Source organism: Liolophura sinensis, chromosome 1 (assembly GCF_032854445.1).
Source record: "Liolophura sinensis isolate JHLJ2023 chromosome 1, CUHK_Ljap_v2, whole genome shotgun sequence".
Lineage (NCBI taxonomy): Eukaryota > Metazoa > Mollusca > Polyplacophora > Chitonida > Chitonidae > Liolophura > Liolophura sinensis.
The window spans coordinates 89,631,756-89,647,367 of NC_088295.1; the positions used below are offsets into that span (position 1 = coordinate 89,631,756).

The 15,612-nt window shown below is 41.9% G+C and overlaps 1 protein-coding gene across 1 annotated transcript; it reads left to right on the plus strand.

Moving 5' to 3' along the window:
* Window positions 1-1,772: 1,772 nt before the first annotated feature.
* On the plus strand, window positions 1,773-14,333 carry LOC135461598 (chymotrypsinogen A-like). The gene is made up of 6 exons (XM_064738764.1): window positions 1,773-1,878; window positions 4,257-4,425; window positions 4,954-5,077; window positions 7,385-7,562; window positions 11,419-11,549; window positions 13,055-14,333. The coding sequence occupies exons 1-6, from the start codon at window positions 1,806-1,808 to the stop codon at window positions 13,226-13,228; spliced, it is 849 nt and encodes a 282-aa protein (XP_064594834.1). The 5' UTR covers window positions 1,773-1,805; the 3' UTR covers window positions 13,229-14,333.
* The last annotated feature ends 1,279 nt before the right edge of the window (window positions 14,334-15,612 follow it).

Consider the following 15,612-nt stretch of genomic DNA (forward strand, 5'->3'; position numbering starts at 1 on the left):
GACAGTGTCTTCAATGGACGTTCATTACGAAGCTAAACTGATAAACATGTGCCCCGCTTTCTCAATGAAATTGTACGATATGCTGTTAGCTGAAGTAAACAGCGTTGAGCTGTCATCGGAAGAATACTGTATGCATTTACAATAATATATTTATTTATTTATTTGATTGGTGTTTTACGCCGTACTCAAGAATATTTCACTTATACGACGGCGGCCAGCATTATGGTGAGTGGAAACCGGGCACAGACCGGGGGAACCCACGACCATCCGCAGGTTGCTGACAGACCTTCCCACGTACGGCCGTAGAGGAAGCCAGCATGAGCTGGACTTGAACTCACAGCGACCGCATTGGTGAGAGACTCCTGGGTCATTACGCTGCTCTAGCCCGCTAACCAACTGAGTCACGGAGTCCCCATAATATATTTAAAATTATTTAACATATAGCTTGACAATATAGGAAGAAATATAAAAAAAAGAATTTCTTGTGTGGTTCAAATTCCTCTCCTCCATTACCTCACACCGGCCCCGATGGCACAGTTGGTAGAGCGTCCGCCTCGAGAGCGGTAGATCCAGGGTCAATCCTGGGTCCAGTCATACCTAAGACTTTAAAAGATGAAGTTGTAACTTCTTCGCTTGGCCTTCAGCATGAAGGGGGTAGTGCAACGACTGGTTGACCCGCATCATTATAATGGTTCGGGCAGGGCAGTTTACTTGCCTTTAGTAAGACGTCTGGGTGAAGCAGTACTAGATAAAAGTGCGGTGGAAATCCGTCCTGCAACAAGGAGGCACATAACATGCACCCTAATGATTCCTTCGTCGTCATATGACAGAAAAATGGTTAATTACGACGTTAAACCCCAATCACTCACTCACTCACTCCATTACCTCACTTTGTTAAGAACTGAAAAAAAATTATGTAATCATAGGAATCGAACTCGTGATGCTATTCGACACTAGAGTTTCAAAAAATGCATGTTACTGCTGAACTAATGGGGACAATGCGTAAAAATGCCATGAAATATTATGGTGAATGTAGAGTTCTTCTGAACTTCCAAATTATTTCATTTTTTTTTTCGATTTATTAAAATATGAAACAAATCGATAATTCGTCATAGCTTACTTGTCCCTAACTGGACACCAAATATTCGGAAATGATTTTGGTTCACGTAGTCATGTTTTTATTTTAAAGGGAGTTCTTAAAAATATATGCAAAAAATACTTCTCGCCTTTTTTAACACTAGATTTATCACTTACCACATGCATACATACCTTTGATTGACACATTTTAATGTGAGGAAAATGTAATCTATGGCCAGTTGTAATAACGCTCTCAGCTAACCTTCATGAAAGGTGCCTTACGATGAATTAATGACATAATATACAACACTTGGGTATAAGTTGACAAATCTATTTAGATTGTCACGTTGTTCGCCTTGAGTAATGGTGTTAATTTGCTTTCCGTTAGGAAATTGAATTTGGGAAGCCGTTCCTATATATGCTGTGGTAACAATGCATGTTCCTCCAATTTGTTTTGTCTGTAGTGGTCTTTTACTACTATACAATTACCATGTCAATATGTGGCTTATCATTGACACATTAACAACCTTAGCATAGTTGTTAATTTAGATGCAATCCTTTATTTACATACAGGTAATGATTAGACAGTCGTTATTTTCTACAGGTTATTTTACCTGATATAAATGCAACACCAGGTAACGCGCGTGAACAGACCTCACCATTCTCTCTTTCCTCACGGAGGTGTAGAATCGACTGGGAAACAATTCCTTGAGCAAAACCCACACAAGATGCACTCTAAACCACGGGTCGTGTTGTTGATGTTTACGATAGCGCTTCTTATCCACGTGAATGTCAGTACGGGTAAGCTAAAAGGATTTTATTCTTTGTATAAGGCAAATTCTGAATATATATTTGCTCTACAATAGGCCAGATGTGTTTCAAACCAAAATCGGGATCTGACTCAGACGGTCAAGGAGCTGTCTTGTTGATAGTGTCAGACAGAAGGTTTGCCAAGAGCCTGTCGAAGGTCGGTGGTTTGATCGTTGTAATAGTTTTTTCTGCCTATAAAAATGACCAACATCATATATATTCTTCGACACGTCGCTAACACCAATCAAATAAATATTTATTTATTTATTTGATTAGTGTGTTACGAGGTACTCAAGACTATTTCACTTATACGACGGCGGCCAGCATTATGGTGCGAGGAAACCGGGAACAGCCCGGGTGAAATTCATGACCATCCGCAGGATGCTGCAGACCTTTCCACATGCGGTCGCAGAGGAAGCTAGCATCAGCTGGACTTGAACTCCCAAGAACTGCCTTGGTAAGAGGCTCCTGGGCCATATGCGCCGCGCTGGCGCATATGGTCACGGAAGGGCCCAATCAAATAAATAAACAAATAAACATAAAAGCACAAAGCTGGTTATTTGAGAGATGTTCGTATAATCAAGTTCAGCCATTTGTACGAAACATCTGCAATGTTAAAAAAAATGTTTGCATTATTATAGAACTTTTCTAATACCTCATGGTATTTACATTTGCGCTTTGGTTGAATTATTAATGTTTTCGTTTAAAAATTCAGAAGCCCATCAGAGTTCGTTCAGCGAATCCAGATCTAGTTGTGTCATACAACTATCCGCAAATTAGTTATGTCTAGATAGCCTCTTCACAATAGTTCTGTACGATGATTTAGAGTTAATTTCAACAATTGTCATTAAAGATCTGGTGTTTTGTAAACTTCAAACTGTTATCAGCAACATCATGTAGTTTTAAACACTTCTGTGCGTTAAAAGTTCTCTTTAACATATTGTATATGTAGTGTTATAGTTCTTTTTAACGTAATGTAGCGGCCTAGATCTTGTAAATGTAGCCTCATTGTTATATTTAACATTTTGTAACGCCATAACTCTCTGATGATTTACCACCATAGTTCTAATTAACACGATGTAGCATAGTTTTCTTTGCAAGATGTAACGTTGTAGTTCTTTTATCATAATGTGGTGGTATAGTTCTCTTCAACGCTGCGTTGTGTTGTTGCGTTGATGTTCTCTTGTAACACAATGAAGCTTGCCAGTTCTTTTCACATGATTTTGCAGGATAGTTCTCTTTAACGGAATATAGCGTCAGTTTCCTGTCGTTGCTGAAATTTTCGAGCACAGCATGCCGTAGCACCGTAGTGCTGATGTTAATCAGCTTACATAATAGCATAGCATGGTACTGATTCTGAAGAGTTTGCAACATAGCATGAAGTACTACCGATTCTGATGAGTTTCCTGTTTGGTGTGGTGTAGTGCTAATTGTGACCATTTCCCGTAGCATGGCGTGTAGTACCGATTCTGAAGAGTTTCCTGTTTGGTGTGGTGTAGTACTAACCGTGACCATTTCCCGTAGCATGGCGTGTAGTGCCGATTCTGAAGAGTTTCCTGTTTGGTGTGGTGTAGTGCTAATTGTGGCCATTTCCCTTAGCATGGCGAAAAGTGCCGATTCTGAAGAGTTTCCTGTTTGATGTGGTGCAGTGCTAATTGTGACCATTTCCCATAGCATGGCGTGTAGTGCCGATTCTGATGAGTTTCCTGTTTGGTGTGGTGTAGTGCTAACTGTGACCATTTCCCGTAGCATGGCGTGTAGTGCCGATTCAGAAGAGTTTCCTGTTTGGTGTGGTGTAGTGCTAATTGTGGCCATTTCCCATAGCATGGCGTGTAGTGCCGATTCTGAAGAGTTTCCTGTTTGGTGTGGTGCAGTGCTAATTGTGACCATTTCCCATAGCATGGCGTGTAGTGCCGATTCTGAAGAGTTTCCTGTTTGGTGTGGTGTAGTGCTAACTGTGGCCATTTCCCATAGCATGGCGTGTAGTGCCGATTCTGAAGAGTTTCCTGTTTGGTGTGATGTAGTGCTAATTGTGGCCATTTCCCATAGCATGGCGTGTAGTGCCGATTCTGAAGAGTTTCCTGTTTGGTGTGGTGCAGTGCTAATTGTGACCATTTCCCATAGCATGGCGTGTAGTGCCGATTCTGAAGAGTTTCCTGTTTGGTGTGGTGCAGTGCTAATTGTCACCATTTCCCGTAGCATGGCGTGTAGTGCCGATTCTGAAGAGTTTCCTGTTTGGTGTGGTGTAGTGCTAATTGTGGCCATTTCCCTTAGTATGGCGAAAAGTGCCGATTCAGAAGAGTTTCCTGTTTGATGTGAAGATTTCACAGTTCTATATAGTTCTTTGTTCAAGCATAGTGTTATATCAGTTTTGAACAGAGCCCGCCGCCTGATTGACGGTGAAGACATGGTGGACGGTCTGCCCACGGTGGGCGTGTTGGCCTATAAAAATGAGCGCACCCAGGCCAGGCCGTATTTCATATTGTGTACCTTGGTTCTACTGGATAAAGACTGGGTCCTCACCAGCGCTCACTGCCTGTAAGAGTATAATTATCTTGTGCTGTTAATATTTTAACCAAGTTGTTTTCTATTTATTTATTTATTTATTTATATATTTATTTATTTAATGATCTGATTGGCGTTGAATATGGAGGCTATACATAATGACTTTTCACGTATAAGACTGTGGTCAGGTTTATGGCTGGAGGTAACCGACGTGCCCGGAGCATGCGGCCGCCCTTGGTCAGGTACTTGACAAATCTTCTGACTTAAAGCCACTGCCACGCTTCTTGCCTATTCTTGGATTCACCCTGTGTAGGAAATAATGTGTCTTATCCATTCAGTATTATTTGGGTTTATTTTGTTGCAAATCTGGGAAATAGTATAGGCTAGAAGTAGTCAGTTAATGAAAGAAAAACGTATTGTTCGTATCTAAAGGAGAATGCTAAACCGTCTGCGCCAAATATCGTCAGCCCTTGCAAGTTCAGAAGTGGGGTTTTGCTTTAAACATTGGACAAGTTTAATTAGGCCAGCACACCTGGTTATTGTTCCGCGTATTCCTTACAGGGATGAATCGGCCACCCCTCTCAGGGAGGGTGAGACTTTGTATATTGTTCTGGGCCTAACAGATAACAGCTGGGCGTATAGTCCGAGCGACGTGCAGGAGAGAGGTGTCTTCGAGCAGTCACAGGTACGTGTATGCTATGTAAGGTTGAGAATATGCACACTATGGGTGAGGTATGCACACTGTGAGTGAGGTATGCACACTGTGAGTGAGATATGCACACACTTTCAGTGAGGTATGTGTACACATCTCGTGAGTGAGCTGCTTATACCGCCAACAGTATGTCTCTGATTTGAAATGAGAGCTCATGTCATGAGTAGTATACCATGAGGGTTATAACTTACCGGAAGTTGTGTGACATACATTATAGACCTTTAGTTACAAGTTACAAGTTTAACTTGCAACTTGTAACTTCAAACTAGAATAGGTAAACTAATTATAGTCTGAAGTTAAAAGTTGCAACTTGTAACTAAAGATCTCTGATGAGAGGGTTGTAACTTTCCGAGAATGGTGTGACATACGGCGAGAGCGTTGTAACTCACCATGGGTGGTGTGACTTACACTGACAGTGTTTCAACTTACCGTGAATGGTGTAAGAGAGTTGTAACTTATCGTGAGTGCTGTTACATAGAACGATTGGGTTGCAACGGTGGTATGACATATTGTAACTTATCGAGAGCTTGCCGTAGGTGTTGTGACATATGGTGACAGGCTTGTACCTTACCGTGAGTGCTGTGACATAAGGTGGGAGGGTATTAACTCGCCATTGTGAGCGGTTGTAACTTACCGTGAGTGGTGTGACGTACAACGATTGGATTGTACCTTTACCGTGAGTGGTGTGATTACAGTGAAAAGGCTGTAACTTACCGTGAATGGAGTGGCGTACAGTGAGAGGGTTGTAACTTGCGCTGAATTATGTGACATGCGATAAGCGATGTGTAGCTTACTGTTACTGGTGTGATATGTGGTGAAAACGTAACTAATAGTGGGGCTTATGACAAGTGGATCATAACTTACCGTGTGTAATGGGATATACACACGCATTGTGAGTGAGCTGCAGCATGCGGTAAGTAAGAGTTCCCACCTGGGGTTGAGGTGTTCAAAATAGATGACCATCCAGTCGAGGCCGTCTTGTCATCTCGGTCGCTTCGCGACCCCTGTGACACCTCGGCTGTGTATCATTTAGCCTGAACACCTCAACTTCAGGCTGTAATTGACTTCCACAGTGGTTTTGTTCTTTGGCAAGATTTATTCGTTTCATGAAATCGCAGTTTTACCGATTCAAGTCGGACGAATTTTTCTAAATATTAAAATTCAGTCTTAATTAAGACATGTGACGCGTATGTATAAGCTTGTAAAACTATATATTTTACTAATTTTAAGAAGCCAAAGTAGGTTTAGGAAAACATGCGATGAAACATTGACACTGTTTATGGCAAATACATCTGTGTGTATATCTCTGAAGCTGTCGAAATGAACAATGGCTATCCGCCATATTGATGTGATCTTATAAGAAGCTTTTAAGATGTTATCCATTGCACTCGGTAAGCATTGCACAGGTTTACCACATACGATAAATTCGTATTATCGCTTGTGTTCCCATAGACCAACTTGGTTAGTTTTTAAAAGAACACAAAAAAATGTTAGCTTAAACTTGCCTGAAAGAATGTTGAAAATTTCTATATTTATAGAGCCTTCAAACGCGTTTTGCCAGCAGAACTTGATCTGTTGAGGGACTCAAGGGAAATGATATTTTCTCAACACGGTAATTTCTCTGAACAAATGCCAAAGATGAAAAAGTATGCCCAGCAATGTTCTGTGTACTACTATACAGATACGTGCAACAACTCATTTAGAAGCTTTATTAGATATTTTCTGATTATTGCAAATAACAAATGTGCTTGAAAAATAAATCCAGCAGTTCCACAGTAATTTAATCCACAAAACTAAAAATGGTAACATGCCAGTGTTTAGTTTTTTTTTAAATAGTTGGGACGAAAGGCGTTATACTCGACGCGATGCTGTTGTCGTCGTTGACCGGTTTCAGTACATGAAAGATAGTACGATGTTATGATTATGGCCTTCCGGATTCCATATAAAGCTGTAACGGGACCAGCTTTCTAGTGCTTAGCAGAAGCAAGAGAGAACTACCCAATAGTTCAGATTGTAGATAGCTAGATAAGGGGAATTTAGGGTCCAATTTCAAATTCCGGCGAGTGAAACAGCCAGTTTTTAAAAAGAAATTAGAACTGCGAAACTAGTACGTCACTTGAAAACCCGGTATGTATTACTTGAACAGCGAATACGTCACTGGAACACCAGTTATAGGTTACTTGAACACCTGTGGCTCCGCGCTAACAATGGCGCCAGTGTATATGGCCACCCAGTTGATCCTCGGTGAAATGTCACCTTTGTCCCTCTTTGTCTTCCTAGCATCCTGAGTACTGTGCACGCTTTCTTCTCCACCACGACATCACCTTGATGAAAGTGTCTATACCATTCACGTTGAATGACCGGGTTCAGCCGATAGAGTTGCCACCTGATGACATAGAGGACAGTGAGACGGGAACCAAGTGTAACATTGTGGGCTGGGGAATAGAAAACTTCCCGAGTAAGTTTGTTTTGTTTGCTGAAGGTTAGAAAGCCTCGGAGGTGAATATTCATTGTGGGCTGGGGAATAAAAAGCTTCCTATGTAACTATGCATTGTGGACTAGAGAATAGAAAAGCTCCCGAGTAAGTATTCATTGTGGGCTGGGAAATACAAAGCTTCCAGCGTAAGTATTCATTGTGGGCTGGGAAATACAAAGCTTCCAGCGTAAGTACGCATTGTGGGCTGGGAAATACAAAGCTTCCAGCGTAAGTATGCCTTGTGGGCTGGGAAATACAAAGCTTCCAGCGTAAGTATGCATTGTGGGCTGGGAAATACAAAGCTTCCAGCGTAAGTATGCATAGTGGGCTGGGAAATACAAAGCTTCCAGCGTAAGTATGCATTGTGGGCTGGGAAATACAAAGCTTCCAGCGTAAGTACGCATTGTGGGCTGGGAAATACAAAGCTTCAAGCGTAAGTATGCATTTTGGGCTGGAAAATACACAGCTTCAAGTGTAAGTATGCATTTTGGGCTGGAGAATAGAAAGCTTCCTGGGTAAGTATTCATTATGGGCTGGGGAATACAAAGCTTCCTGATTAAGTAGGTATTGTGGGTCGGTGTATAGAAGGCTTCCCCAGTAAGTATGCATTGTGCGCTGGGGAATAAAAATCTTCCCGAATAAGTATGTATTGTGGGCCAGGGAATAAAAAGCTTCCTATGTAACTATGCATTGTGGACCAGAGAATAGAAAGCTTCACGAGTAAGTATGCATTGTGGGCTCGGGAATACAAAGCTTCTTGGGTAAGTGTGCATTGTGGGCTGGGTAATAGAGCGTTTCAAGGCTTCCCGAGTAAGTGTCCTCTGTGGGCCGGGGAATACAAAGCTTCACTAGTATGTGTGCATAGTGGACCGGGGGATACAAAACTTCCCGCGTAAGTATGTATTGTGGGCTAGGGAATAAAAAGCTTCCCGATTAAGTATGCATTGCGGACCAGGGAACAGAAAACTTCACGAGTAAGTATGCATTGTGGGCCAGGGAATAAAAAGCTTCTTGGGTAAGTGTGCATTGTGGGTCAGGGAATAAAAAGCGTCTTGGGTAAGTGTGCATTGTGGGCCAGGGAATAAAAAGCGTCTTGGGTAAGTGTGCATTGTTGACCAGGGAATAGAAAGATTCACGAGTAAATATGCATTGTGGGCCGGGGAATAAAAAGCGTCTTGAGTAAGTATGCATTGTGGGTCAGGGAATAAAAAGCGTCTTGGGTAAGTGTGCATTGTGGAACAGGGAACAGAAAACTTCACGAGTAAGTATGCATTGTGGGCCGGGCAATAGAAAGCTTCCCCAGTAAGTATGCATTGTGGGCTGCGGAATACAAAGCTTCCGGAGTATGTATGCATAGTGGGCTGCGGAATACAAAGCTTCCGGAGTATGTATGCATAGTGGGCCGGGAATACAAAGCTTCCTGAGTATGTATGCATTGTGGGCCGGGGAATAAAAAGCGTCTTGAGTAAGTATGCATTGTGGGTCAGGGAATAAAAAGCGTCTTGGGTAAGTGTGCATTGTGGAACAGGGAACAGAAAACTTCACGAGTATGTATGCATAGTGGGCCCGGGGAATACAAAGCTTCCGGAGTATGTATGCATAGTGGGCCGGGGAATACAAAGCTTCCGGAGTATGTATGCATAGTGAGCTGCGGAATACAAAGCTTCCGGAGTATGTATGCATCATGGGCTGCGGAATACAAAGCTTCCGGAGTATGTATGCATAGTGGGCCGGGAATACAAAGCTTCCTAGGTATGTATGCATAGTGGGCCGGGAATACAAAGCTTCCTGAGTATGTATGCATAGTGGGCCCGGGGAATAGAAAGCTTCCCGAGTATGTATGCATAGTGGACCGGGAATACAAAGCTTCCAGAGTATGTATGCATTGTGGGCTGAAGAATAGAAAGCTTCCTGAGTATGTATGCATAGTGGGCCGGGAATACAAAGCTTCCGGAGTATGTATGCATAGTGGGCCGGGGAATACAAAGCTTCCGGAGTATGTATGCATAGTGGGCTGCGGAATACAAAGCTTCCTAGGTATGTATGCATTGTGGGCTGAAGAATAGAAAGCTTCCTGAGTATGTATGCATAGTGGGCTGCGGAATACAAAGCTTCCTGAGTATGTATGCATAGTGGGCCGGGAATACAAAGCTTCCTAGGTATGTATGCATAGTGGGCCGGGGAATACAAAGCTTCCTAGGTATGTATGCATAGTGGGCCGGGAATACAAAGCTTCCTGAGTATGTATGCATAGTGGGCCCGGGGAATAGAAAGCTTCCCGAGTATGTATGCATAGTGGACCGGGAATGCAAAGCTTCCTAGGTATGTATGCATAGTGGGCCGGGGAATACAAAGCTTCCTGAGTATGTATGCATAGTGGGCCGGGAATACAAAGCTTCCAGAGTATGTATGCATAGTGGGCCGGGGAATACAAAGCTTCCGGAGTATGCATGCATAGTGGGCCGGGGAATACAAAGCTTCCTGAGGAAGTGTGTTATGTGACGTGGTGAACAGAGAACTTCCAGTGTAAGTATGCACTTTGGACTGAAAAAAATAACGCTTTTTATGTGGTTAAGGTGGAGTACTGGGGAATTCCATGCTCCCAGTAGGTATAGGCACGGGCTGCTAGGCAATAGAATGCTTTCTGTGTGAGTCAACACGGAGGGCTGGGGAATAGAAGGCTCCCTTCAAGTATGTGAGCCAACACGGAGGGCTAGGGAATGGAAGGTTTCCTATCTAAGTCAACACAGGCGGCTAGAGAATGAAACCCTTCATATGTGAGTCAACACGGAGGGCTAGGGAATAGAAGTTTTCCTATCTAAGTCAACACAGACGGCTAGAGAATGAAACCCTTCATATGTGAGTCAACACGGAGGGCTAGGGAATAGAAAGTTTCCTATCTAAGTCAACACAGACGGCTAGAGAATGAAACCCTTCATATGTGAGTCAACACGCAGGGCTAGAGAATATAAGTCTTCCTATGTGAGTCAACACAGAGGGCTAGGGAATAAAAATCTTCTTATATTTCAAACTGAGGGAAAGGGAATAGAAAGCTTCATGTGTGAGTCAAGACGGAGGGATAGGGAATAGAAAGTTTCTTGCATGTAAGTGACAAGATGAGGGATAGGATTGAAAAGCTTGCTATGCGAGTCATGACAGAGGGATGGGGAATACAAAGCTTGTAATGTGTCAAGACGGGTGGTTATAGATTAGAAAGCGTTTATGTATCAAGACGGAATTAGGCTTTAATAGAAAGCTTTAAGTCGACCGTGAGGCTGGAGAAAAGAAACTTTTCGAGTGAGTCTGTTTCCCTTTCCATTTCACGGAGTGTGTTGGAGAATCCTTCAGGTGAATCGATTTTCCGTTTTTAGTCGACAGTGTGGGCTGGATAATAGAGAGTCTCTCGGGTTAGAAGGTGCTCTTTCCTTTCCTGTATTAATAAATCAATATACAAAATTCATTAATTTTCTTGATTGGGGTTTTACGCTGCACTCAAGAATATTTCACTAATACGACAGCGACCAGCATTATGGTAAGTGGGAAGGGGTGGGGGGGCTGGGCTGGACTCGGCGAAAACCCTATTATCCACAGGCTGCTGACATGCCTTCCCGTACCACAGGGGAGAAAATTCCGTATACTGACCTCACTTGAATTATAATATGCTATGACTTCAACATTTTCACTACGTTACATTCAAAGAATCTTGAAAATCAACATATATCTATCCTGAAACATGTCTGTATTTTTCTTCATGAAGCGAATTTGAAGTATGTTTCACAACTTATATTCCTAGATTAAGGTACTAAGTAAACTGCTCTCGTTTTTATTTTATATGTAGTTACCGAAGAATCGTTCCCTCGCTATATTAAGCAAGGTCGGATGAGCCTGGGAAGTTGTGAAAACCAGTTTGGAAATTTACTGGGAGATGATCACCTCTGTGCCGTCGGGACAAGCGTCACGCCTTGCAGTGTAAGTTGTATTTTGTAAAGATTAAACTTACCAAAAGTGACGCCGGGTAGGGCAAGTCGTACAGTAAAGTTATCCAGCCTTGGGGCGTGAATTCCAGATGCCATCAGATGCCAAACCAACCACTGTAAGCCATGACGTTTTAGATATAGGTGTACATACCAGATACCAAGCCATGCAGCGTCAGGTATACATGTATATTAGATACCAAGTCGTGCAGTGTCAGGGATATTTGTATAATAGATACCAAGCCGTGCAGCGTCAGGGATACGTGTGTATTAGATACCAAGCCATGTAGTGTAAGGTATACTTGTACATTTGATACCAAGCCATACAACATCAGATATACTGCACGTGTATATTAGATACCAAGCCTTGTAGCGTCAGGTATACGTGTACATATTAGATAATAAACCAGCGTTTGGGGTACGTGTGCATTGAATACCAAGCCATGAAGCGTCGGGTATACGTGTATTTTAGATGTCAATCCGTACAGTGTCAGGGATACGTGTACGTATCAGATATAAAGTCATGTGGCGTCAGGATACGTGTATATTAGATACCAAGCCATTTAGTGTCATGTATACGTGTATGTTAGATACCAAGCCGTGCAACGTCAGGGACACGTGTACATTAGATACTAAGCCGTGCAGCGTCAAGTATACGTGTATATTAGATTACAAGCAATGCAGCATCAGGGAAACGTGTACGTATTAGAGACCAAGTCATGCAGCGTCAGAGACACGTGTATATTAGATACCAAGCAATGCACCGTCAAGTATACGTGTACATACTGGATACCAAGCCATTTAGGGTCAAGTATACGTGTATATTAGATACCAAGCCATGGAGCGTCAGGTATACATGTATATCAGATTCCAAGCCATGTAGGGTCAAGCATACGTGTATATTATACACCAGACCTCATTTTTTTGAAGCTTGCTTAATAAGTAGGCTTTATCTAAGTGATTTTCATATCGGCAACTTGCTTGCCATGGTACATGTAGTTAACGGCTTACTTAGCTAAGGGTTCTTCATGAAGCCAGAAGATAACCATGCCAAACCAAGCACTGTAAGCTGCTTATTTGTGATTATTCTTTGTCGGTGATGGTCAGTTCTGCAGGCGGCGCAGATAAGATATGCCAGCCAAGCCATGATGTCAAGCCGTGCGACGTTACCAGATGAGCACAGTGCAGAGTCAGTTGTCATATATCAAACCCTGCACCTAAAGCTATCTGATGAAGCTGTGCAGTGCAAGTTACATGTATCTGATGTCAAATAGTGCAATGCAGGTTATCTGATGCATAAGCGTATATCACTTATCAGCCAAAAGTCGTATAAGGTTAACCTCTGGATCATACAAGGTAAGTTACTGGAAATGTTGGTGACCGTACGTGTGGTTAAAGTCACTGGGTCACGCGGGACGTAAGCTCAACATTAAACGTATAAATACGTGAAACCATGAAACCATGAGTCTAATGAAGTTATTCGTTTGCTAACACCCACAGGGAGACAGTGGAGCCCCTGTGTTCTGTGATATCGGCGGAAAGTCTTATTTTATCGGCATCGACTCCTTCGGGCAGTTTGAAAACTGCGAGGACAACCCATTACAAGTTCTCACCCGAATTAGCTATTTCTTGGACTTTATTGAGGACACCATGGAAGAGGAGACAGACGACTGATTTAACTGTTTACATTTTTCGTATCTAATTATCTCAGAAACAAACTCACACAAGACAAACGCCAGGTATTTATATACCTGTATATTCCTAATGAGGGATGGTTATTATACACAGGTGGTTGGGGGTATCTTTAAAACATAATTGTGTGACGGGTGTTTTTAACAACCCTATACGTTTATACTTATTTTTAATGGTGGCAGACATTTGATAAAATTAGAGATACATGTACATTTAATGATGTCCAGTCGACTTTCGGTTCCTAGATGCATTATGCAATCAACGTCGCCGTACATGAAGTCGGTGTATATGCATGTGTAATGTATATTGAATCATCAATTATACGACATCGACAGTCAAAATACGAACGGCGTAGAGAATTGTGCAGGCTGGGCTCAAATTACCATGGATATAAGGAAAGTTCTCCGGGAGGTCTTCACTCCTACAGCAGCATGGTGTACATCTAGCTTGTCCATACATATTGTCCTTGGCCTGTGTATATACAGAAATAGTTCTATCACGGTTTTTAGGGTCGATTTTGATAGTTGAGTAAATGGTTATTTATACCTTGTATGTAAATATATATTATACTCTGTTATCTAGGAACAATCGTTGAACGCACACCGCAAGTTTGGCCGTTTCCTCAGTTACACACACAATGCTCATTGAAGGAGTGAAGCTTGCACGATCAGTGCCTCTATAGGCCTATACTAGCCTAAATAAAATAAACAGGCTGAAATTTTTCACAAATTATTCCAGGAAATGAAAGTAAAGTCCTTATGCGCGGAAAACGTACATCATGCACATTGCTAAATATATACCCAGAATGATGCACGCGTATATATACATGTATAATGTGCATGTGTGATTTAAATATAGTCAGGCTTCCGAGTTCATGGTGCATGCAGTTGACGACCACTTATAACGGAAAAGCAACTTAGGCCTACGTTGGGCCTGGTCTCACCAGTTTGTTTACAGAGATGCGGAATTGATTAACTATATTGTCGGTTTAAATCGTAAACATTTTGTTGCATTTAAATGAATCATACATATATATATGCTAAATTAAGGGATTAATAGACCTGGTGCTGGGAATTAAACAAACATATATGTACATATTTGTTCGTTTTTAATATCCTGATGAAATCATTTTTTGTCGGATTGGCAGATCTATTGACTGAGTATTTGATAACTTCAGTGACTGATTGATTGATTGATTGAAGATTAAAAGATCAAATGTGGATTAATTGTGGATTATTATTGACTATACAAATGGAGATCACGTTATTGGCCGACTTACAGATGTAAATCATTTTGATACATTAACTGACGTGATATTCATCACACCAAATGCAGAAGGACTTTTTCCAAGTGCATGCATGTACATAATTACCACAATGGTAGGGAGAGGGGGGGGGGGGACTTTCGAACAATCTGTAGGCCTACATGGCTTAACGACGAGGAGTCATACGATCTGTGTAAACGCCATGCCGTCTTGTGGTCGTCACTAAAGACACCACACCACACCCAGTAACACAGTCTACTGACCCCGGCTCCACCAATCCTGTTTTCTTCCTCTAACTTATCAGTGCTGACCAGCCCCAATCAACTTTTGGTGTGACCATGTCCATGCAGGTCTCCCGATTTCCATGCGGACGCTCCAGCCACTAGGCCACTAAAACGCTTTACTCGCTAATGATTTCAAATCTGTTAAATTTAACAGAAAATCTGTTATCTGAGTGATGCTAAAATGTATTATGTTATTGCAGCAGATTATTCTGTTAAATATGACACACACGTATTCTATTAATTCAAGATAACCATTCTATTAGACTAACATTTATATATTTATTTATTTGATTTGTGATTTACACCGTACTCAAAAATATTTCACTTATACGACGCTGGCTAGCATTATCGTGGGAGGAAACCGAGCACAGCCCGGGGAAAACCCACGACCATCCGCAGATTGCTGACAGATCCAACTTACGGCCGGAGAGAAAGCCACGATATTGTGTTATAATAACAGTACACTTTCTAAAGTCACCCAGACATCAGTCTTTCCGTTAAATTTAACAGATTAATTTTGTGTGTGTACCTGTACTATTTACTGTTTTAAAATTGTTCTAAATTAAAAAGAAAACGCACTATATTTATTTATTCATGTGATTGGTATTTTACGTTCGTACTCAAGAATATTTCACTTATACAACGGCGGTCAGCATTATCGTGAGCGGAAACCCACCCGCTTTATAAATTTTAGGAATGTTATTGCCGATTTTGAATGGTATCATGGGGACAGACCAGCCTAGTTTTAATTCAGATAATACTTGGCCGTCTGAGTACTCATGTTTGGGGTAGATGACCGAAAAGCTGCAGAACTGCAT

Bases quoted from the DNA above. Each gene is read 5' to 3' on its own strand.
- LOC135461598 (XM_064738764.1), top strand. From the start codon at position 1,806: ATGCACTCTAAACCACGGGTCGTGTTGTTGATGTTTACGATAGCGCTT. The intron at 4,426-4,953 runs GTAAGAGTATAA...TATTCCTTACAG, and splicing joins CTCACCAGCGCTCACTGCCT to GGATGAATCGGCCACCCCTC. The intron at 5,078-7,384 runs GTACGTGTATGC...TTGTCTTCCTAG, and splicing joins GTGTCTTCGAGCAGTCACAG to CATCCTGAGTACTGTGCACG.